This window comes from Helianthus annuus, chromosome 4 (genome assembly GCF_002127325.2).
Source record: "Helianthus annuus cultivar XRQ/B chromosome 4, HanXRQr2.0-SUNRISE, whole genome shotgun sequence".
Lineage (NCBI taxonomy): Eukaryota > Viridiplantae > Streptophyta > Magnoliopsida > Asterales > Asteraceae > Helianthus > Helianthus annuus.
Window position 1 is genome coordinate 34,888,849 of NC_035436.2, and position 22,960 is coordinate 34,911,808.

The following is a 22,960-nucleotide window of genomic DNA, read 5'->3' on the forward strand; positions in this document are numbered from 1 at the left end:
TACCGTATTCGGGTTTTAACGGCTTTTATCGTACAAGACTCGTGTCCGATATCCGGTATAACCAGCCGATTCATACCGGTATTTAAAACATTGGTTCCAACTCAAAACTTATGGACTCGACACGATAAACATTCTCTCCTACTTTACAACTACCAAAAAATTATATTATTCAATAAAAACAAAAAAATAAAAATTATTAAAGTTATATAGTTTTTGGAGCCAAAAAAGGGTTGGGGTTTCCACCCCCACCTCTTCTCCTTTTGAAAACCTTCCACGTGATATTCTGACTATATCTCTTTTGCAGTCTAGTAACCATTACGACACCACACACACTCACACATATCCCCTCCCCATTTTATCATCCTTAATTCTACATCTCAATTTCTTTTCATCGAATACATTGATTTCGCCATGAAATCAACCTCACTCAACAACTTCATCCTCATCATCCTCACCTTCTACACTCCAAACACATCATCATCACCTCTCAATTCCACTTCCACACCTCAAAACGACGCCGTATCATTATTATCCTTCAAATCCACAGCAGATCTCAACAACAACCTCCCCTACTCCATCAACAAAACCTCCAACGTCTGCAACTGGACCGGAGTACAATGCGGGAGCAACCGCAAGGTGAGTCGACTCGTTCTCGAAAACTTAAACCTCTCCGGTACGTTCGCTTCAAACACATTGACTCAGTTGGATCAGTTACGAGTCCTGAGTTTACGAAACAACTCGCTCACAGGTCCGATTCCAAATCTAGCTGGTCTCGTTAACTTAAAAGTATTATATCTGGATCATAACTATTTCACTGGTCAGATTCCGGTATCTATATCCTACATTCACCGGCTCCGGACGCTAGATCTTTCGTATAACAAGTTAACCGGTGAAATTCCGGTTCAGTTGAGTGATCTAGACCGGTTAAACTACCTTCGACTCGATTCGAACCGTTTCAACGGCTCTATTCCGCCTTTTAATCAATCATCACTCGAAGTTTTCAACGTTTCGGTTAATTTTCTAACCGGAAGTGTCCCGACAACACCTACTCTGTTGAAATTTGGTCCGGATTTGTTTTCGATTAACCCTCACCTTTGTGGTGAGGTTGTCCGTACGAAATGTAGTACGCAGAAGGCGTATTTTAGCGGAAACACTACGAAGCAACAACAGTCTTCTTCGTCGTCTCCTGAGAGTTTTGCAGCATCCAAATCTAGTAAACACAAACGCATTGCATTGATAATTGGCGTATCGGCCAGTTTTCTAGTATTTATTACAACTATTTTATGCGTAACGTTGTTGATCAAGACGTCGGAAGAGAGGAGACGAAAGGAGGTTGTGACGGCGCGTGAGATGATGGAGCTGGCTGAAGCGGCGGATGCTGCGGCGGAAGTGATGAGGATGCAGGAGGCGAATGAGTTAGAAAAGAAGGTGAAGAAGTTGCATCAAGGAATGGAGATGAGAAAGAGTGGGAATCTGGTGTTTTACGCTGGTGAATCGGAGGTTTATACGGTGGAGCAGTTGATGAGGGCATCGGCGGAGTTGTTGGGTGGTGGAACGGTGGGGACGACGTATAAAGCGCTGGTGGATAACCGTGTGGTGGTTTGTGTGAAGAGGCTTGACAGCTCGAGGTTAAGCGGAATGACGAGTGAGGTGTTTGCGCGACGTATGGAGGTTTTGGGCGGCGTTCGCCACCCGAATGTGGTGGTGCTCCGAGCTTATTTTCAGACGGAAGAGGAGAAGCTGCTTGTTTACGATTACCAGCCGAACGGCAGTTTGTTCTCCCTAGTTCACGGTATTCTGTATTATTGATCAACTACGGGTTTACTACTCACGAATCTAATCTAGCATACCTTATATAATATATATATTACCTACTTTATTATTAATAGCTCGAGCTCAATTTAACTTACATGAGCTCGAGCTCAGCTCGGTTGAAGTTGTAATTCCAAAGCTTGAGCCCGACTAAGTTGGATCTTTATTTCTAAAGCTCTAGTCAATACTCGAGTTTGACTAGGTTAGAACTCTATTTCTAAAGTTGGGCTCGCTCTCTAGTAGTATTTATTTATATATCATATAATAAATAACTTGTATTAATACATTGATAATTATATTTTAAATGTATTTTAATTAAACAGGGTTAATTTATCGTACAAATGAGTTTTAACATACAAATTGACTTAACGTGAGAAGTGAACAAGTGATTTTTTATATTTATTTTTTTCCAGTCTTATTAATTGCTTATTTTAGTCCCAGAATCTAAAAGAAATATGCGATTTCACACTGGTAGAGTCATTGTGATTACTCTACAAAAATTGCCTAATTATTCTACTAGTGTAAAGTTACGATTTTTTTTTACATTTTGCAATTAAACATCATACTCGATTATACTTTTAGTAAAGTTACGATTTTTTTTTACATTTTGCAATTAAACATCATACTCGATTATACTTCTAGTAAAGTTACGATTTTTTTTACATTGTGATTACCATCTACTAGTGTAAAGTTAAGTAGATGGTAAAAAAAAAATCAAAAAAAAGCTTCCTTCCCTCGATTTATACTTTTAGTAAACTGATCTCGAGTAGCTTACTAGTGGCTTCACTTGTTGACCCCTAACTTTATATAATCTATATGCAGGTTCCAAATCGACGACGGCGAAGCCACTACACTGGACATCATGCCTAAAAATCGCCGAAGACGTAGCGCAGGGACTCTGGTACCTCCACGAAACGTGCAACCTCGTTCACGGCAACCTTAAATCATCCAACATCCTCCTAGGGTCCGATTTTGAAGCACGCCTCTCCGACTACTGCCTCTCCGCCTTATTCCACCACGTCCCAGACTCCAACAACCACGGCTCCACCGCTTATAACCCACCAGAAACTGAAAAACTCGACGAACCAACCGCAAAGTCTGATGTTTACTCATTTGGGATTGTAATGCTTGAACTGCTAACCGGGAAGAGTGCATCGGAGCATCCGGAATTGACTGCAGGCGACGTGGTGAGGTGGGTGAAGTCGAGTAGAGGCGAAGGGGTGAAAATGGAGGAGAAGCGGCTGGAAATGATGGCGGAGGTGGCTGTGGCGTGTCGGGTGAGGTCGCCGGAGATGAGACCCACCATGTGGCAGGTGATCAAGATGTTGCAAGAGATCAAGGAAGCTGCTGTAATGGAGGATTGTGGGTTGGAGTTGTGAGTTAAATTGGGACCTCTCAGAAGAGTGATGAGTGGCAATGTGGCATGAATCTCTTGGGTTTTCTGTGTTGGTTTTGTAAACTTGTTGTAACTTGAATTATAGTTGCATTTGTTAATTACTTGGGTCGTATAATACATAGTAACATAATTAAAAAAATGTTGATTTTGTTGTAAGCTAGGTTTGTAAACTTTTTATTTCTCATAAAAGTTACATAAGGGAATCATTTGTAATGGCCAAATATTCGAAGGTCGTTTTGTTAAGAACCATAAAAGATAACTCCGTGACATATTACTAATTTAATTTTGAGTTAAATGTCATTTTAGTCCTGAAGGGGTATGGTCCCAGATCTCGCGTCAGCATCGACCGCGAGTGACCATTACCCTTATCAAAACCCCCACTAGCTAACAACCTACTTGTGTCCGTGCGGGAACGCATCGACACAATGGTTGAATCCAATCTGTCCAATGATGGAGGAGAACTTACCTAGAATATGAGAACGGTATAGCGATGCGGCTGGCACCGCATCTGGTGTATGAAAACGGGAGTATTCACAGCGATGCGGCCTCGCACCGCATCCAGTGAACACTTCTATCAATACAGAGAAGCTGGATAACAGCAACAGTCACCACAGACGACGATGCGGCCTGGCACCGCATCTCGCGTATTTCTTGATCAAAGAGTGAGACGCGGGAACATCTACAGTTACCGCAAACAGCGATGCGGCTTGCACCGCACCCTGTCTACTCATCAAGTGGGACTGACACCACAGAGCAAGTAGCACTAATGGCAGCTGCCTGTCAGGACTACGTAAACAACAGACTGACGTGGTGTCGCCTCCCCGACCAACATGTCTGACACACCTGCAAAGGTGAAGCATGCCGTCAGTCTATCCATCCACCTCCTCCTTCACTCCTCGGCTATAAATACCAACCCCAAACCAGGTTTGAGGTATCTCTTCACAACTCTCTCACTACTACTACTATCATACTTTGCTTCCCCAAGCAGACTACTGATTCTCACGCCGGAGAGTGGTAACAAGGAGCACCCCCCACCCCATCCTCCTTGTTACGAGTCACGGTTTGTTTCCTTGTGAAGGAGATCAACCCACCAGTGATCCAGCCAGCGATCCTCGAGAGGAAGGGATTAACCCTTCTTGGCGAGACCAGTGAGTTAACCTTGCCCGGTTAACCATTGTTTCATCATTGGCGCCCACCGCTACTCTTAGCACTTTTTCAACCATCCTTCTCCCTCTCAAAAGATCATGACTGATCACCAAAACAACACTGGGAATAATCTACTCCCCACCAACCCAGGGAATGCGGGGACAGCCCCCACAGACCTAAATCCGGGCCACATTGGCACATCAACGCAAAGGGGTCCATCCCTAACGTTCGGACACGACCTATCATAGTACGCATCTGTGATTCCTCCGGACATGGACCCTCACACCTGGTACGACCAGCAGGCCGCCCTGCTGGCTGCAACATATAACCGAGCTTGCGCTGAAGCGTAAATACAAGTCGGGCCTACTCCGGCACCACACACACCTGCGGGTCGTATTTTACAATATGACGGCAGGGCACCCTCACGTCCAGCCTCCAGAAGCAGGCGTGAGGATCGCGGATCCTCTTACTGTGAGGACCGCACAATAAATGAGGACGATTCCTCATATGGGTCCCGCACCAGAGGCCCAATACAAAGCCGCCTAGGCCCCCAAGGCGATAACAGGTGGCAATCCACAGTCCACCGCAGTTCCGGCATCCAAAGCCGGCTGGGACCGCTGCCCTAGTATGAAGGTTATGGCCGTACCGACTCGGACGACCATACATATTGCGGGGATTCGCATGACACCAGCAGCAGACCGGGAGGACGCAACTATATTCCTCCCACTCATCCCCGCAACACATACCTCATGGCTGCAAAGCGCCCTGAGAACCAACCCCACAGGCCGAAAGCTGCGGCCGAAAACTCCAAATTCGCCCCGCGAATTGCCCACGCCCATGTCACCACAACAAAATTCCCATTTAATGTTGGGAAATACAACGGTTCGTCCGACCCGGACGACCACATGAACGTTTTTATGGGTGCGGGATGCAACGGCCAGTGGGATGAACAAACTTGGTGCAATTTTTCCCACAGACCCTCACAGGTCTGGCCAGGGCTTGGTTCGATTCTTTGCCAGTGGCATCACTGGCCTCATTCGAGAACTTGCATACAAAGTTCCTCGCTCATTTCAGCCAGCAACGACGTCACGAACGTGATTCGTTGGACGTCATGAATATCTGGCGCAGGGACGACGAATCTCTAGAAGCATTCGTCGTCCGATACAATAAAGAGTGCCTGGAGATAGGTGACATGGCAGGCCAAATGGCATGGAACCATTTCATCAAGGCCGTCAGGGACAAGCAGATGGTTATGACCATCTCTGGCAAGAAGGGCTTGCCTAAAAAATGGGAAGATGACATGGCCGCAGTCAAGACATACGCCCAGACGCAACGGTCCCTTGAACCGCATATGGCAAAGGCACAGCCCCAAGCCGAAACCTCCCACCAGGGGTCCAAGCGTAACAATAAACACAACCGGGACGTTCGAAATCGCGACAGCATTTCCAAACCATACTTCCCGCGGACCAACCCGTTTGACCCAAGGAACCACAATCCCCAACGGGACAACCGGGCGTCAAAGAAAGATTCTCGTGACCGCAACTGGACCGAGATCACTGTGTCGCCAAGCAAAGTCCTTCTTACGGACGCACAGCTCTTGCGACCGGCCCAACCAATGAAGTCCAAGAAAAATCAAGATCTCACTCTCTATTGTGAATATCACAAGGACTCGGGCCACACCACAAACAACTGCATCAGTCTCCGGCTGGAGATTGAGCGAGCCTTAAAAGAGGGAAAACTGCAACATCTTTTGCCAGGTGGGCAGAAACCCACCAAGCGCATCACCTCTCATGGCGAAGGCACCTCCTCAGGGAAGTGGACCATGTATGTGGCCTCAACCCACATGATCAACGGAGGTAAAGGTAGGTCGCGCAAGGCGGCGAGAAGACCGGACAATGACTGGAAAGACGAGCAAGTCATCTTTCCAAAAGTCCGAGGAGGCCCGCGCGACAGACGCGCCGTCGTTATTACAGGCCAACTGGCTCATTACTGCACCGAGCGTCTATTCATCGACCCGGGCAGTACTTCCGATATCATCTATGAGCAATGCTTCAACCAGTTCGATCAGGAGGACAAAGATCGGTTGCAAGCAGTGGACTACCCGTTGGCCGGGTTCGCGGGGGAAATTGTCTTTCCCCTAGGCCAAATTACGTTTCCTGTGCGCCTTACCAGCGGAAGGCACACACGAACAGAAGAGGTAAACTTCATGGTTTTACCTCATACTTCCAAATATGACGTACTCCTTGGGAGAGAATCCCAAGGGGATTTCAACATGATTACATCCGTACCCTACTCCGCTGTCGGTTTCCCAACCGAAACAGAGGTCGCGATAATCTACGCACGCAGAGACGTCATGATGTCGGACGAAATACGTCCGACCAAGATAGCAAGGCCTACCCCCAACAACCAACCAGAAAAATGGGTTCTCAACGCGAGATACCCAGAACAAAAGGTTACGTTGGGCCACGCCTTGTCCCCTAACACCAAAGCGCACCTGAAGCAGCTTCTCTTCAGGAACCAAGACATTTTCGCGTGGACACCCGCAGACATGAATGGGGTCACGCGCGAAATCGCGCAACATTGCTTAAATACCATGCCAGGTATTAAGCCGGTCATCCAAGGACAACGCCACCTTGGATCCGCTAAAAACCAGGCGATGCGTGAGCAGGTGGAAGAACTGCTCTCCGCAGGCATCCTGCGGGAAGTTAAATACCAGACTTGGTTATCCAACTCAGTCATGGTAGAGAAACCATCCGGGGGCTGGCGCATGTGCGTCGATTACAAAGACCTCAACAAAGCCTGTCCCAAGGATTGTTACGCACTTCCGGAAATTGACGAAAAAGTCGATAACCTCGCACCTTTCAGATGGAAGTGTTTCCTCGATTGTTATAAAGGCTACCACCAAGTACAGATGGCAATCGAGGATGAAGACAAAACGGCATTCCGCACTCCCACCGGGAATTACTGTTATACAAAAATGCCGTTTGAGTTGTTTAACGCGGGCGCAACCTATCAAAAACTGATGAACGACACTTTCCGCGGGCAAATAAGCAAAAGTGTCGAAATCTACATGGACGATCTAGTCGTCATGAGCATGGAGGAAGATACCATGCTCACTGATATAGAACGAACATTCCAAACTCTGCGAAGCGTTAACATAAAGCTCAATCCAGGGAAATGCTCGTTTGGAATGGAAGAAGGCAAATTCCTTGGATTCATCGTAACCAAAGATGGATTCAAGGTAAACCCGGAAAAGGTTCAGGTGATCGAGCGCATACCATCGCCTTCAACGATGAAAGAAATGCAACGGCTGGCCGGCAGGGCAATCGAAGGTTGCCCTCGGTGAAAAATGGAGATGATAGTATTCTAACACCTCAGCAACGAACACCGTCACCGGCAATCGAAGGTTGCCCTCGGTGAAAAAATCAACCCACAGGGTGATATAGCCGGCCGGAGCATCGGCACCAGTATCACCCTCTTGTGGGTAGGTGGCATCCCAATCATCCGCCATCTGAATAGTGGTCATCAGGGTTTTAAAACCACCTTTCGACCACTTCAATACCGGTAGGCCACCACCGACGGCACCACCATCATCATCTTTGTCACACCCCGAAATATCAGAGCTGGCGTGACTGGACCGGTATCTTCATTGCACAGCGGAAGCAAATAAGCTAAGACTTCTAGATAATGAACGCCGCTAAGTACTCGAATTCCCATGGGTTCTCCTATTCCAACCGTTCCATAGCTTTGAAAATGCAACCTGAGAAAGAACATGCGAAAAAAAAATCAACATAAAGTTGAGCGAGTTCATAGTTTGTTTTGAAAAGATTCAAAAGAAATCTTTTTGATAACCGGTTTTAAAGTTTTTGAGAAAATATAGTAAAAGCATTTTCTTGGCATGATATATGAGAACTGTGAGTCTAGCCCACGAGAGTGTTTGTGCATTGCACGGGAGAGAATGGGCCAAGCCCAAACGAACCTTTGTAAGCAGGATCAGCGCGTCCTCTTACTTAGGCATAATTTGAAAAACGTTACCAAAGTTTATAAATCCATGTATTTCTGAGTTTCCATCAAATGAATCTTATGAACATATGAAAGTTTTAGTGTTGTAAATGGGTATGTAAAGCGTCAATGAACAGGTTGATCGTTAATGTTTCAAGAGGACATTAACGTATGTAGCGACATAGGAAGTACTCAACCCGTGTAGACGGTTTTTTAGTGTCGATTCACCTCGACTGTGTCGAATCACCTCGACTGTGTGAATCACCTCGACTGTGTCGAATCACCTCGACTGTGTGAATCACATCGACTGTGTCGAATAACCTCGACTGTGTCGAATAACCTCGACTGTGTCGAATCCCCTCGACTATGTCGAATCACCTCGACTGTGTCAAATCACCTTGACTGTGTCGCCCGTACCCATTAGAAAATCATGCACGTTCGTAAATATGCGCGCGTTTTGTAAAACCGGTATGTTTGATCGAAATCATTCGTAAACCATTTAAGTTCCTTGAAATTCATTCGCAACACGGTTTAGAAATATGAGTTTTCGTTATCGAAAAGTTGTTTATTTTTGCAAAACTTGCATGTCTTTCCACCCCCGAAAACATTTGTAAAAATGTAAAACTAGAAAAGGTGGGGGTTATGAACTCACCTTGACATTCCTGTGCAAAGCTAGCCTAGCGTGATTCCGTAGTGCCGTTCCAAGCATCGTGAATTAGCTAGCGTGCAACTACAGCATTCCTAGTAGGGAATAACTTATCAGTTTCTAATTAAACAACGTAGTTAAACTACGTGTCCGAGCTCTACCGAGTCATTAAATAAACGACCCTAAGGTAGTGTTATGATCTTGACTTAGAATAACCAATCTATGGTTATTTGATCCCGTTTGCAAGCGGGATAAAACTAAGTCTCGAAAATGACTTAGTTTCCGAGTAATTTAGGATATATATTTATATATTTAAATATAAATATACTTACGAAGTCGTGTTAGTGGCGTGATTAGAATACGTAGGTGGATAGCGGTTCGTGTCGTCGTTATCGAATCGAGTCGGTTAATAGCATCGTTTGTTAAAATCCTACGACAATGGGTCGTACTTTGGGTAAACGTTCAAAATAAATATAAATAATTATATTTATTTTATAAAAGTATACGGACACGACGTTTGAAAGAAATATAGTCATTATATTTATTTGTAAATGTGTTCGAAAGTATCGATGTTTAAAAGACACATAACCATTTACGTTTATGTTATTAAAATATTCGGATTCTATCGTTTTGAAATTAATATAATTCAATGCGAGTGTTTGATGTAAATGTAAATATTATTTATTTAGTAAGGTTTGTCGCCAAAATAAATATACATACATATTTATTTTATAAGGAACTTCAACTTCAACAAGTGTCGTTTTTAGAATATAATCGCGTGTCGTGTTTCGGATTTTTATGAAAATCGGACAGAGTTTCCCCTGTTTTTAGGATACCCCGACAATCAAAGTCGTCGTTATTTGTAAAAAAAAAAATCCAACAATAATCCAATCACAGTTATGTATATCTTCCGCAAAATATAACGAACACTAAAATAATTAAACTAGAAAAAGGTGGGTCAAGCTCGGTTCGCGTAGAAAAAAATATCTAAACTAACGTAAGTTAATTTGCTACGCTTATAACTTTACCGGAGGGAAACTGAAACCGAACCGCTAGACTATTGACCGCGATTGACCTGATGTTGATGTTGTTTTGACTTGTTGAACCAAACTCAAGACCAATCTGAACCGAGAGTGATGGTTGTCCGGCATTGACCCGCACCCAGAGCCCAAACCTTTGTCGCTGGAGTCGGCCACCATCGCCTTCATCGTTTGTTGTGGCCGATGTGGCTCCGGCCATTGTCAATATTATCATCATCGGAAAGAAAAACAAACATAAAACGTGGATTTTTAGTGCACAAGATCTAACGGACCTGAGTAAGAAACAAAAATAACATACTCGATTCACTAACCGGAGCTCGTCGGAGACACTCCACCACCGTCGGTTCTCCACTGCCGCCGCCGTGAGCGGCTTCATCGCCCGTTCTCTCTCTCTCTCTCCCTCTCTCTATCTGGATCTCGTTTTCGGCTGTGGGGGTGTGTGTAGCCAGAGAACGGCAGTCGCCGTTCACAAGTCACGGTGACCTTTTTCTTGTCGGAATCGCGTAGATCGAAGGGGGGCTGCGAGTGTGGTTGTCGGTTGCTGGAAACAACCTCCGCTGCACCGCCGGTGGTCCTACGAGACCGGCTGCCGGCCTCCATCGCACAGAGAGGAGGGTCGTGTGAGTGGGGGTGGGATGAAGAGGGTTCTACAGGTGTATATGAGGTTTGTTTGGAGATGATGAAGTTCATCTCTTTGTGAATGTATAGAAGTGCAGACAAAAAAAAGAAAGAAATGAGAGGGATAAGGGTGAGCGGCTGTAACAAATGAGGGGAGACTAGGGTTTCAACTCTTATATAACTAGGTTAGACTTGTTGTAAGTGGGCTTGGGCCCAAGGCCCGTTAGCGTGTTTTGAGCGGCCCGATAATTCTCCGAAGCCCGTTTTCGCATCTCGAACTTTGTAAAACTTCGTAAAATAAAGTTTTTGGAACCGAAGCGCTAAAAATTGTGTAGTATATCGTATTTAGACGCGTATGATAGTCGTCGCGTTAAAACGCGTAAAATGTTCTATCTGTCGTTTCTAACTCGTTTTTCGATCCGTATTCAACTACGGGTAATAAAATTTAAAAACGAAGCTAAATATATCATAATATATTAATATCAAGACGGAAATTCGAGTCTGGTGCTTCCGTTTCGTCGTTGATTGTCGGCGCGTTACTGTTTCCGCATTTTTCGTTCACGTTTGCGCTTTGTGTCGTTCGAAAGGATAATATTTTGCAAAACCACATTCATAATCATAAGTTATACGTATAAACTTCGTATTTGTCGGCGTTGTCAGTAGTTTGTACGGTGTCAGTTCGTTATCGCTTAATATTCAGTAGATTTCACGAAAATCCTCATACGCGCACTGTAACGTTCGATCAGCGTTCCTAGGCATTCCAATAGCCTAATTAAGTTAATTCGTTTTTTTTAAACACTATTTGTTATCGCCTTAAATGTTTGTTAATCGCGTAATTAGAAGCCGTTAAGTACCGGTTGTCACATTCTCCCCCTGTTGCAGAAATTTCGTCCTCGAAATTTAGTCTATGTTATCCCCTTAGAGTTGTGTTGTTCGCAGGTAAGTCCGAATAATACCAAAGTGAATGACCGCTTAATTGAATCAAGACTTATTCAGATTACGTGAGTGTAAGGACATTTTGCATCAATAAGAGCCCAACGGTTCAACTAAGTTTGTTCCAGAAATCGATGTCGAGCGAACGAAATGTTATGATACTATCGCCAATGTGACTAGGTTTACGAGGTTCAACAAAAGAGGAAATTCAACCAATGGAATTCCAAATGAACGTTCACAAACTGCAAATCAATTTTTTTTTTTTGAAACAATAGAATTTACTACCAACGGAAACTTGGGTTGGTTGTTGTATGATTGAAACTTGAATCAACAAGCTCAAATGGATAGTATCATGAAATGATTTGTCAACTATTGAACCAATAAATGAATAAGATGAAATCAACGGGTTGACATTGTTGAGTTGCAAGGATACACCGAAATGAAATACAACCGAACCTGGTGTATCATCGTCTTAATACATAGTTGCATTAAGACTACTTAAATGATATGTCAAACGAAGCATATATGGTTTCGCATGAGACGGCTGATCGTGATTAACACAAGCTACAAGTTTATGCCGACACCACAAGGTGTCGTAGTGATCGAAATAATTCATTAATAGTGGTGACTGAACAAACATCACCTTGTTTTGAAATCAAGTGAGAGATTCAACGAAGTAAATCTGAATGTCTGTTTCAAACAATTCTCATAGGATTTTCAATTGAAAACGAAACAAATAAATAATGTTTTTCGATCGAAAATGAAAGAGCAATAAATATCACAAAATGTTCGCTCGATGGTGAAAGAACCGTTAAGAGGTACACCGGAATATAATATGAATTTGTGTACCATTGTCTTAACACACGATTGTGTTAAGATTGCTTTAAAATGATAAATCAACTAAGCGGATTTAATATCAATAAACAAATAAATAAATAATTAAATCCGTACATGATGTGAGCAACGAGATTAGCGCAAGCTTCAGACTTGTGAAAAAAACGCCACCACAAGGTGATCGTTATCAAAGAAACAATTTAACGAAGTTGAAAACTAGACAAGCATGTTATGGTTCAAAACAAATGAAGTGCTTGTTGGGATTATTTCGAATATGATGGCCTCAATCCATCATATGGGGTCTTGAATCGAATATATATTAAGAGCAAGTTCAAGCAATTGAACTTGGTTTAAACACAATCCAACAATGAGTTCCTGTATCAATAAGGAAGTTCCAACACGGTCACAACGAAAACCATGTATGCCACTCAAAAGAAAAAGAGTTTTCCAATAAATCTGTTGACTCGATACCAAGGAGTCAACATTTTGCAATAATACGGGTCGTATAGAATACAATGCAAAGATTTAGTATAGCGAAATAATATATGAGATGTTGACAAAACAACCATTCGAAGTGAAACCACATGCGTAGAAAACAATGCATGTGTAGCGTACGAATTTGTCAAGAAATAAGCAAATGAGTGTTCGCTATCATGAAATAAAATCTTCGTGATGCAATGACCATTAGGGGGAAGTAGAAATATATTAAAAAAAACAAATACACTCACTAGATGCAAAAGTCAGAATTTCAACAAAAGAAATTTAAGGACTTTACCTGGAATTTCGCGTGATAACCGTTTGTTCGTTGACATTACCATGGAATGTCAAACATAGCGTAATCGCCATAAATGAAATACGGGGAATGCGAAGACGTGTGACTTCTTTTGCAGCGCCAACAATTGTGAGTCTCTTCAGACTAAGTATCGACTATTGTGAAATCTTGTGAAATCTTCTCCCGCTGACGAGATTAGCATCGTTGTTGTCATGTCTATTTGTGTTTTCCCCGAGGCCTTGCCTCGAAAGGTGTGTGTGATATACTTCGACGTCCGCTGACGTATAATTTAGGTTTCATGTATACTTGCGCACTAGCGTTTCGTTCCGCGTAGAATGTGATGTGCTCCGACATCCGTTGACGTATAATATGAGTTTCATGTATTCTTGTGCACTAATGTTTCGGTCCGCGTAGGTTACCTGCTCGGGTAAGTAACATAGCATAGACGACATAATATAATGGCTTTTGCCCGACTTAATAGTCGTGGTTACTACGTGAGGACCTTTAATGAATTTCGACATAAGTTTTCCAAAGGTCCTAAATAAATGTTATCAAAAGTCTCAAAATTTAGCATTCTGTGTGTAATTGTTTCGTGTACCGTGTATCGAACATAACACTAACGTATGTTTAGACCAAAATATTTTCTCATTGTTTTCGGCAACGGATGGAACCCATATTCGAGTCTTAGGCGTTCTGTGTGTATTCGAATCTTAATAATCTAAGTCCCCATAGGAAAGTGAGGTTAGAGCCTAGGCATCTCTACAGAAACCTAATTCGCTGAAACCTATAGCTCTGATACCAATCTGTCACACCCCGAAATATCAGAGCTGGCGTGACTGGACCGGTATCTTCATTGCACAGCGGAAGCAAATAAGCTAAGACTTCTAGATAATGAACGCCGCTAAGTACTCGAATTCCCATGGGTTCTCCTATTCCAACCGTTCCATAGCTTTGAAAATGCAACCTGAGAAAGAACATGCGAAAAAAAAATCAACATAAAGTTGAGCGAGTTCATAGTTTGTTTTGAAAAGATTCAAAAGAAATCTTTTTGATAACCGGTTTTAAAGTTTTTGAGAAAATATAGTAAAAGCATTTTCTTGGCATGATATATGAGAACTGTGAGTCTAGCCCACGAGAGTGTTTGTGCATTGCACGGGAGAGAATGGGCCAAGCCCAAACGAACCTTTGTAAGCAGGATCAGCGCGTCCTCTTACTTAGGCATAATTTGAAAAACGTTACCAAAGTTTATAAATCCATGTATTTCTGAGTTTCCATCAAATGAATCTTATGAACATATGAAAGTTTTAGTGTTGTAAATGGGTATGTAAAGCGTCAATGAACAGGTTGATCGTTAATGTTTCAAGAGGACATTAACGTATGTAGCGACATAGGAAGTACTCAACCTGTGTAGACGGTTTTTTAGTGTCGATTCACCTCGACTGTGTCGAATCACCTCGACTGTGTGAATCACCTTGACTGTGTCGAATCACCTCGACTGTGTGAATCACATCGACTGTGTCGAATAACCTCGACTGTGTCGAATAACCTCGACTATGTCGAATCACCTCGACTGTGTCAAATCACCTTGACTGTGTCGCCCGTACCCATTAGAAAATCATGCACGTTTCGTAAATATGCGCGCGTTTTGTAAAACCGGTATGTTTGATCGAAATCATTCGTAAACCATTTAAGTTCCTTGAAATTCATTCGCAACACGGTTTAGAAATATGAGTTTTCGTTCATCGAAAAGTTGTTTATTTTTGCAAAACTTGCATGTCTTTCCACCCCCGAAAACATTTGTAAAAATGTAAAACTAGAAAAGGTGGGGGTTATGAACTCACCTTGACATTCCTGTGCAAAGCTAGCCTAGCGTGATTCCGTAGTGCCGTTCCAAGCATCGTGAATTAGCTAGCGTGCAACTACAGCATTCCTAGTAGGGAATAACTTATCAGTTTCTAATTAAACAACGTAGTTAAACTACGTGTCCGAGCTCTACCGAGTCATTAAATAAACGACCCTAAGGTAGTGTTATGATCTTGACTTAGAATAACCAATCTATGGTTATTTGATCCCGTTTGCAAGCGGGATAAAACTAAGTCTCGAAAATGACTTAGTTTCCGAGTAATTTAGGATATATATTTATATATTTAAATATAAATATACTTACGAAGTCGTGTTAGTGGCGTGATTAGAATACGTAGGTGGATAGCGGTTCGTGTCGTCGTTATCGAATCGAGTCGGTTAATAGCATCGTTTGTTAAAATCCTACGACAATGGGTCGTACTTTGGGTAAACGTTCAAAATAAATATAAATAATTATATTTATTTTATAAAAGTATACGGACACGACGTTTGAAAGAAATATAGTCATTATATTTATTTGTAAATGTGTTCGAAAGTATCGATGTTTAAAAGACACATAACCATTTACGTTTATGTTATTAAAATATTCGGATTCTATCGTTTTGAAATTAATATAATTCAGTACGAGTGTTTGATGTAAATGTAAATATTATTTATTTAGTAAGGTTTGTCGCCAAAATAAATATACATATATATTTATTTTATAAGGAACTTCAACTTCAACAAGTGTCGTTTTTAGAATATAATCGCGTGTCGTGTTTCGGATTTTTATGAAAATCGGACAGAGTTTCCCCTGTTTTTAGGATACCCCGACAATCAAAGTCGTCGTTATTTGTAAAAAAAAAAAAAAAATCCAACAATAATCCAATCACAGTTATGTATATCTTCCGCAAAATATAACGAACACTAAAATAATTAAACTAGAAAAAGGTGGGTCAAGCTCGGTTCGCGTAGAAAAAAATATCTAAACTAACGTAAGTTAATTTGCTACGCTTATAACTTTACCAGGTCCTTTGTGTTGACCGGGCGTTGATTGCTGTTGACCCGAGTTGACTCGGGTTTGACCGAGTCAACTGGGTTAGACTGAGTTGACCGAGAGTACTAAGGCTGACCCGAGCCGTCCTGTTGACTGCCTTTGACCACGTTTGACTGGCTTTGACTGACAAAACGAAACCCAAATCTGACCGGAGGGAAACTGAAACCGAACCGCTAGACTATTGACCGCGATTGACCTGATGTTGATGTTGTTTTGACTTGTTGAACCAAACTCAAGACCAATCTGAACCGAGAGTGATGGTTGTCCGGCATTGACCCGCACCCAGAGCCCGAACCTTTGTCGCTGGAGTCGGCCACCATCGCCTTCATCGTTTGCTGTGGCCGATGTGGCTCCGGCCATTGTCAATATTATCATCATCGGAAAGAAAAACAAACATAAAACGTGGATTTTAAGTGCACAAGATCTAACGGATCTGAGTAAGAAACAAAAATAACATACTCGATTCACTAACCGGAGCTCGTCGGAGACACTCCACCACCGTCGGTTCTCCACTGCCGCCGCCGTGAGCGGCTTCATCGCCCGTTCTCTCTCTCTCTCTCCCTCTCTCTCTCTGGATCTCGTTTTCGGCTGTGGGGGTGTGTGTAGCCAGAGAACGGCAGTCGTCGTTCACAAGTCACGGTGACCTTTTTCTTGTCGGAATCGCGTAGATCGAAGGGGGGCTGCGAGTGTGGTTGTCGGTTGCTGGAAACAACCTCCGCTGCACCGCCGGTGGTCCTACGAGACCGGCTGCCGGCCTCCATCTCACAGAGAGGAGGGTCGTGTGAGTGGGGGTGGGATGAAGAGGGTTCTACAGGTGTATATGAGGTTTGTTTGGAGATGATGAAGTTCATCTCTTTGTGAATGTATAGAAGTGCAGACAAAAAAAAGAAAGAAATGAGAGGGATAAGGGTGAGCGGCTGTAACAAATGAGGGGAGACTAGGGTTTCAACTCTTATATAACTAGGTTAGACTTGTTGTAAGTGGGCTTGGGCCCAAGGCCCGTTAGCGTGTTTTGAGCGGCCCGATAATTCTCCGAAGCCCGTTTTCGCATCTCGAACTTTGTAAAACTTCGTAAAATAAAGTTTTTGGAACCGAAGCGCTAAAAATTGTGTAGTATATCGTATTTAGACGCGTATGATAGTCGTCGCGTTAAAACGCGTAAAATGTTCTATCTGTCGTTTCTAACTCGTTTTTCGATCCGTATTCAACTACGGGTAATAAAATTTAAAAACGAAGCTAAATATATCATAATATATTAATATCAAGACGGAAATTCGAGTCTGGTGCTTCCGTTTCGTAGTTGATTGTCGGCGCGTTACTGTTTCCGCATTTTTCGTTCACGTTTGCGCTTTGTGTCGTTCGAAAGGATAATATTTTGCAAAACCACATTCATAATCATAAGTTATACGTATAAACTTCGTATTTGTCGGCGCTGTCAGTAGTTTGTACGGTGTCAGTTCGTTATCGCTTAATATTCAGTAGATTTCATGAAAATCCTCATACGCGCACTGTAACGTTCGATCAGCGTTCCTAGGCATTCCAATAGCCTAATTAAGTTAATTCGTTTTTTTTAAACACTATTTGTTATCGCCTTAAATGTTTGTTAATCGCGTAATTAGAAGCCGTTAAGTACCGGTTGTCACAATCTTCATCTTCTTCAGCCCCTGCCAGTGGCTGCGCGGGGTTTTCACCCACCAAATTGTGTACATTTGATGGTTCAGCCATCAGAAATATGGACGAAGGGAAGAACGTGAGTGGAAAAACTCAAAATAACCTCATCGGAAGTTCAGAAAATCTTTTCGGAGAAGACAAAGGAATTGTTTCTCTCAACGGAAAAATTTTGAAATTTCGAACAAAAAGGGGAAACCACGAACGGTTTCCCCTTATATACTCATCGCAATAAATGCAGCATGGAAACTGAATCATCACGTCCAAAAAGAGCGAATTATGCGGCACCACGTGTCAAGCGACGTTTCCGCTGACGGTTATCACGCGCGCGTGGCCGCCCACGCGCCTGACAAAAGAGACGTTTACACTCCTGCTACAGTGCATTTAATGACCTCGGGCAGTGCAAATGTCCTTTCATTTCAGCATATGCCAGAAAATCTCACCAACTTCCACCAACTCACACGTGCGCTCAGCCACATATACAACAAAAAGCGACAACATTATCCAAACACAAGTGGCATGCGGTTTCTCTGGTATACCGCACCATAACCCATACCGCATGTCGTTTTTTTTACATACCCCATAAAATAGCCAAAAAATTATATCTTTCCATGGTTAAGGGGGTATAAACATGTCCGCACATACCCACGAGCACACGTGGAATATGCGGAGATGACACACACACGAGCCCGTACAGGTGTGTCAGATGCTCAGAACCAGCGTTGTTCTTTGGACTGAACCGCATCTCAGAAACAGGTAAACCACATTGCATTCATTCTCTTCAAGCTTCAAATCCCTCATGTCCGGTTCACAACCACAGAGGGTGCATAAACAACTTCTTCAACAAGAAGAAGGAAGCGAATGTACGCGCACGCACATCAGCAACCCTGACTCCTGATCCTTCAAGAGCCACATCAGAGCAACACACCCGTTTCAAGCGAGTAGGGGGTGACAAAACCGCAGACACTCATGAGTCGCTGCGGACACACCCATAGCTCCGCAAATGGTTGCTACGGAAGAGCCACAACTAAGTCATCACATAGATGAACGAAGCTACTTCAAGGAAAACTCCTCGGTATTGGAGCGTGAAGGAAAGTGGCTAAGGTAGAGATGCGGACGAGATCCCCAATGCTCATAAGAGATCTCGTCGAACAACAAGCGGCAAAACAGCGGTAACAAGTCTGCTTATGACTTTGTTACCCTACTTGTAATACGGATATAATAAACAACGGTGGGCATTACCATGCCTATGACCATGTTTATTTGACCATTATCCAGATTCACATTGTTCGACCAAACATGGCCAATAATGACGCAAGTATCCAACATTGTTCACCCAACCGTGGCCAACAATGTCAAGCAACGAGGTAACCGCAAAGGACGTGCGGTTACTAGAGAGCTAATTGGAAGAACATGAACACCCCACAAAAGGGATCATCATTAGATGTCCAATTATTGCAGAAGAACACCCTCTTCTTCATTCACCACCTCAAAGGTTGGTTCGAAGTTTGTGCACATCTTCAACCACCATCTCAGAGATTGGTTCGAAGTTTGTGCACACCCCCAGCAAGGTCTCAAGGTTGGTTCGACACACCAACAGGTGGCACCCAACCCGAGGCTGAGAATTTCGCATCAGACGAAACATTCTCACCGGTACGGAAGAGGCATCAAATGACCCTTCTAGATCTCCAGCTTGATTTACAAAGAGCAAAGACCATCTACATGGCCTAGGATCTTCTCCAGACTCCAAACTACCTTCTAAAACACCATAGTCCAGTACTCCTCCCACATGCAGCTTGCATATGGCAGCAATACTAGACTGGGGGGACTTGAAGGGGTATGGTCCCAGATCTCGCGTTAGCATCGATCGCGAGTGACCATTACCCTTATCAAAACCCCCACTATCTAACAACCTACTTGTGTCCGTGCGGGAACGCATCGACACAGTGGTTGAATCCAACCTGTCCAATGATGGAGGAGGACATACCTGGAATATGAGAACGGTATAGCGATGCGGCTGGCACCGCATCTGGTGTATGAAAACGGGAGTATTCACAGCGATGCGGCCTCGCACCGCATCCAGTGAACACTTCTATCAATACAGAGAAGCTGGATAACAGCAACAGTCACCACAGACGACGATGCGGCCTGGCACCGCATCTCGCGTATTTCTTGATCAAAGAGTGAGACGCGGGAACATCTACAGTTACCGCAAACAGCGATGCGGCTTGCACCGCACCCTGTCTACTCATCAAGTGGGACTGACACCACAGAGCAAGTAGCACCAATGGCAGCCGCCTGTCAGGACTACGTAAGCAACAGACTGACGTGGCGTCGCCTCCCCGGCCAACATGTCTGAGACACCTGCAAAGGTGCAGCATGCCGTCAGTCTATCCATCCACCTCCTCCTTCACTCCTCGGCTATAAATACCAACCCCAAACCAGGTTTGAGGTATCTCTTCACAACTCTCTCACTACTACTACTATCATACTTTGCTTCCCCAAGCAGACTGCTGATTCTCACGCCGGAGAGTGGTAACAAGGAGCACCCCCACCCCATCCTCCTTGTTACGAGTCACGGTTTGTTTCCTTGTGCAGGAGATCAACCCACCGGTGATCCAGCCAGCGATCCTCGAGAGGAAGGGATTAACCCTTCTTGGCGAGACCAGTGAGTTAACCCTGCCCGGTTAACCATTGTTTCATCAAGTCCCTGTGGTATGTGTCATTTTACCAGTTTAGTCCAAAGGTTTCATTTTTCTTCTATGGGTCTAAAAAGGTTTCACCGTTGCCATTTTAGTCCATTAGGTTAACTTCATACATTTTTTCTGTTAACGAGAAGGGGAATTCGGTCATTTTATATGGTCGAATTACCCTTCCTAGTTAACAGAATTACATATAAAATGACCGAATTGTCATTCTCATTAATAGAAAAAATGGATGAATTCAACCTAGTGGACTAAAATGGCAACACTGAAACCTTTTTGGACCCACAGGCGAAAAATGAAACCTTTAGACTAAATTGGCAAAATGACCCAAACCATAGGGACTAAAATGGCATTTAACTCTTTTGATTTTGCTTAACGTACCTATCTCCGTGACGAATTTATGCTTAATGCTTCCATGGCTACAATAAGCATTGGTGAGTTGCTGGACTTTGATTGTTATGCTAATCCTGCTCTATGTACAAGCAATTTTTAACCACAGTTGGTTAAAGGCTGGTTGTGTATGTTTTCAATATTCATAACACACTCAACGTTGGTTCAGAACCTTGCAACACTTGTAGAATAAGTGTTGATTACTAATTGGCAAATTGTTTGCAAAAACATAGTGATTAGAAATTGATAGAGGATCAAAGATCATTGTTTGAGTTATTGATACTGTTGTTTGAAGTTGAGTGGTTGTTGCAGTTCTATGGTTGGATGAGCAATTGTAGTTGAATTAGGGTTGTTCCAACGTCTTCGGAGACTCTAAGCGAAATACAAAGTGGAGGCCCTTTGAATTTGTATAAATTCACAAAAAAAAGGTATGCAAACAATAAATAAAAATATGAACTAAAAACGCTCCTCCTTTACACGGGCTTAGATCGACAAAATTATAAACTAGAAACTATATCCTACTTCCAATTTGTGATTCTTACGCTATCCCTAATTTTGGATTTTAGCCATAAATTCTCACAACTCACTCATCCCCAATGATGCCATTGATTAATAACGACAACCACAAACTTGAAGATCTAAAGAAACGATGTTGGTGGCCCTGATTTAGGGGTTTTAGGATGAACGATTGGGTTTGGGTTTTGGAATGGCACATTTTCTAAAAAATCGATGGACCGTAATGATGCCTACTGCTATGTCGCTAAGTGCTGTAGTGCTAACCTAATATCAATAATATCAATAATCATTTGCATTAACTAGCATTAACCAGAAGAATTGGAACCAATGAGATGGTGATCTATTAGCAAAAGCAAAACCTTTAAACATATGGGTTTAGGAGGAGAGGTATTGGGTTCAAATTCCACAGACGACATAGAGTAAAAGAAATTCGTTGTTCAAAAAAATTGGAAGAATTGAGCTTTGGGCCTTTCTTATATATAATTGGGGCCTTTATTTAAAAGTAGGTTTTGTCTTTTCATTATTTGAGCTAATCCATATAACTACATTTCTAAAAACTTAAGGGTCCTTATTTTTTGGAGATCCCAGACCCATGTCTAGAATTAGAAACCCATTGGGCTGACCCTAATGAAAGAGTAGCATTAGAGAAATCATGTAAGCTCTTTCCAATATATTGTTTAGGGTAAATTACTTTTTGAGTCCCTGTGTTTTATGGGTTTTAACTAGTTGAGTTCAAAAGCAAAAAGTTTAACGACCTGAGTCCCTATAAGCATTTTCCTTAACCATTTGAGTCCAAATTTCTAACACCATCCATATTTTCTGTTAGTTTTCTATTAAAATACTAAAATGCCCCTTATCTTCTTCTTTACCCTTATACCTTATAAAACCCTAAATGTTTACATCTCTTCCAAACTTACACCGCACACAACCCCAAGTCTCTGTTTTCTCTCGAGTACACACCGGAGATCGGAGCTCCGGCTATCTTCTCCGACAAGTGCCACCCTTACAACCCGTTCACCTAAACCCCCTCTTTCTCTGTTGCAACTCAGGCGACCGGAGTCGCACCTATGGTGATCTCCGGCGTCTTCTCGTTCACCGGCGACAACCACCCACACACCCCAGCTGCCCTTCTTCTTCTCCGGTGAGCCACACTCCACATGCACCCCTGTAAACCCCGACACCTCCCTGTTACCCTCGGTTAGACGGCCAACCACCACCAACCGGTGGTGGCGTGCGCAGGAGAGAGAGATAGGGTTAGAGTGAGAAAGATCGGAGGAGGAAGGAGAGGGACCGATGTTTACAGAAAGCTTGTGGGAAACAGTTTTGGTTTGTTGATTTTGTTTATGTTGTTTAAATTGGAACTTGTTTTGAGTGAGATTGATGTGAAATTAGTGATGAGATTTCACTATGTAGTTGCTTCTAGTGAGATTTCATCCAGCTCAGTACTAAGTGATGAATTCAATCTTGTTTTCAATCATATGGAATTGCTTTTTGGATTGTGACATGTCATTTTCTGAACCCTGGAGAATCATACCTGATTGAACTTGATTTTGATATCCAGTATATAAAGGTTGACTAGAACT

General features: G+C 43.0%; 1 protein-coding gene across 1 annotated transcript; it reads left to right on the forward strand.

Annotated features, from left to right (window-relative positions):
• Nucleotides 1–246: 246 nt before the first annotated feature.
• On the forward strand, nucleotides 247–3,451 carry LOC110936125 (probable inactive receptor kinase At5g67200). The gene is made up of 2 exons (XM_022178457.2): nucleotides 247–1,792; nucleotides 2,635–3,451. Exons 1-2 carry the CDS (start codon nucleotides 412–414, stop codon nucleotides 3,189–3,191), a joined length of 1,938 nt encoding a protein of 645 aa, XP_022034149.1. The 5' UTR covers nucleotides 247–411; the 3' UTR covers nucleotides 3,192–3,451.
• Nucleotides 3,452–22,960: the final 19,509 nt, after the last annotated feature.

Coding starts and splice junctions, on each gene's coding strand:
- LOC110936125 (XM_022178457.2), top strand. CDS start 412: ATGAAATCAACCTCACTCAACAACTTCATCCTCATCATCCTCACCTTC. Junction 1,793..2,634: donor TTTGTTCTCCCTAGTTCACG/GTATTCTGTATT, acceptor ATCTATATGCAG/GTTCCAAATCGACGACGGCG.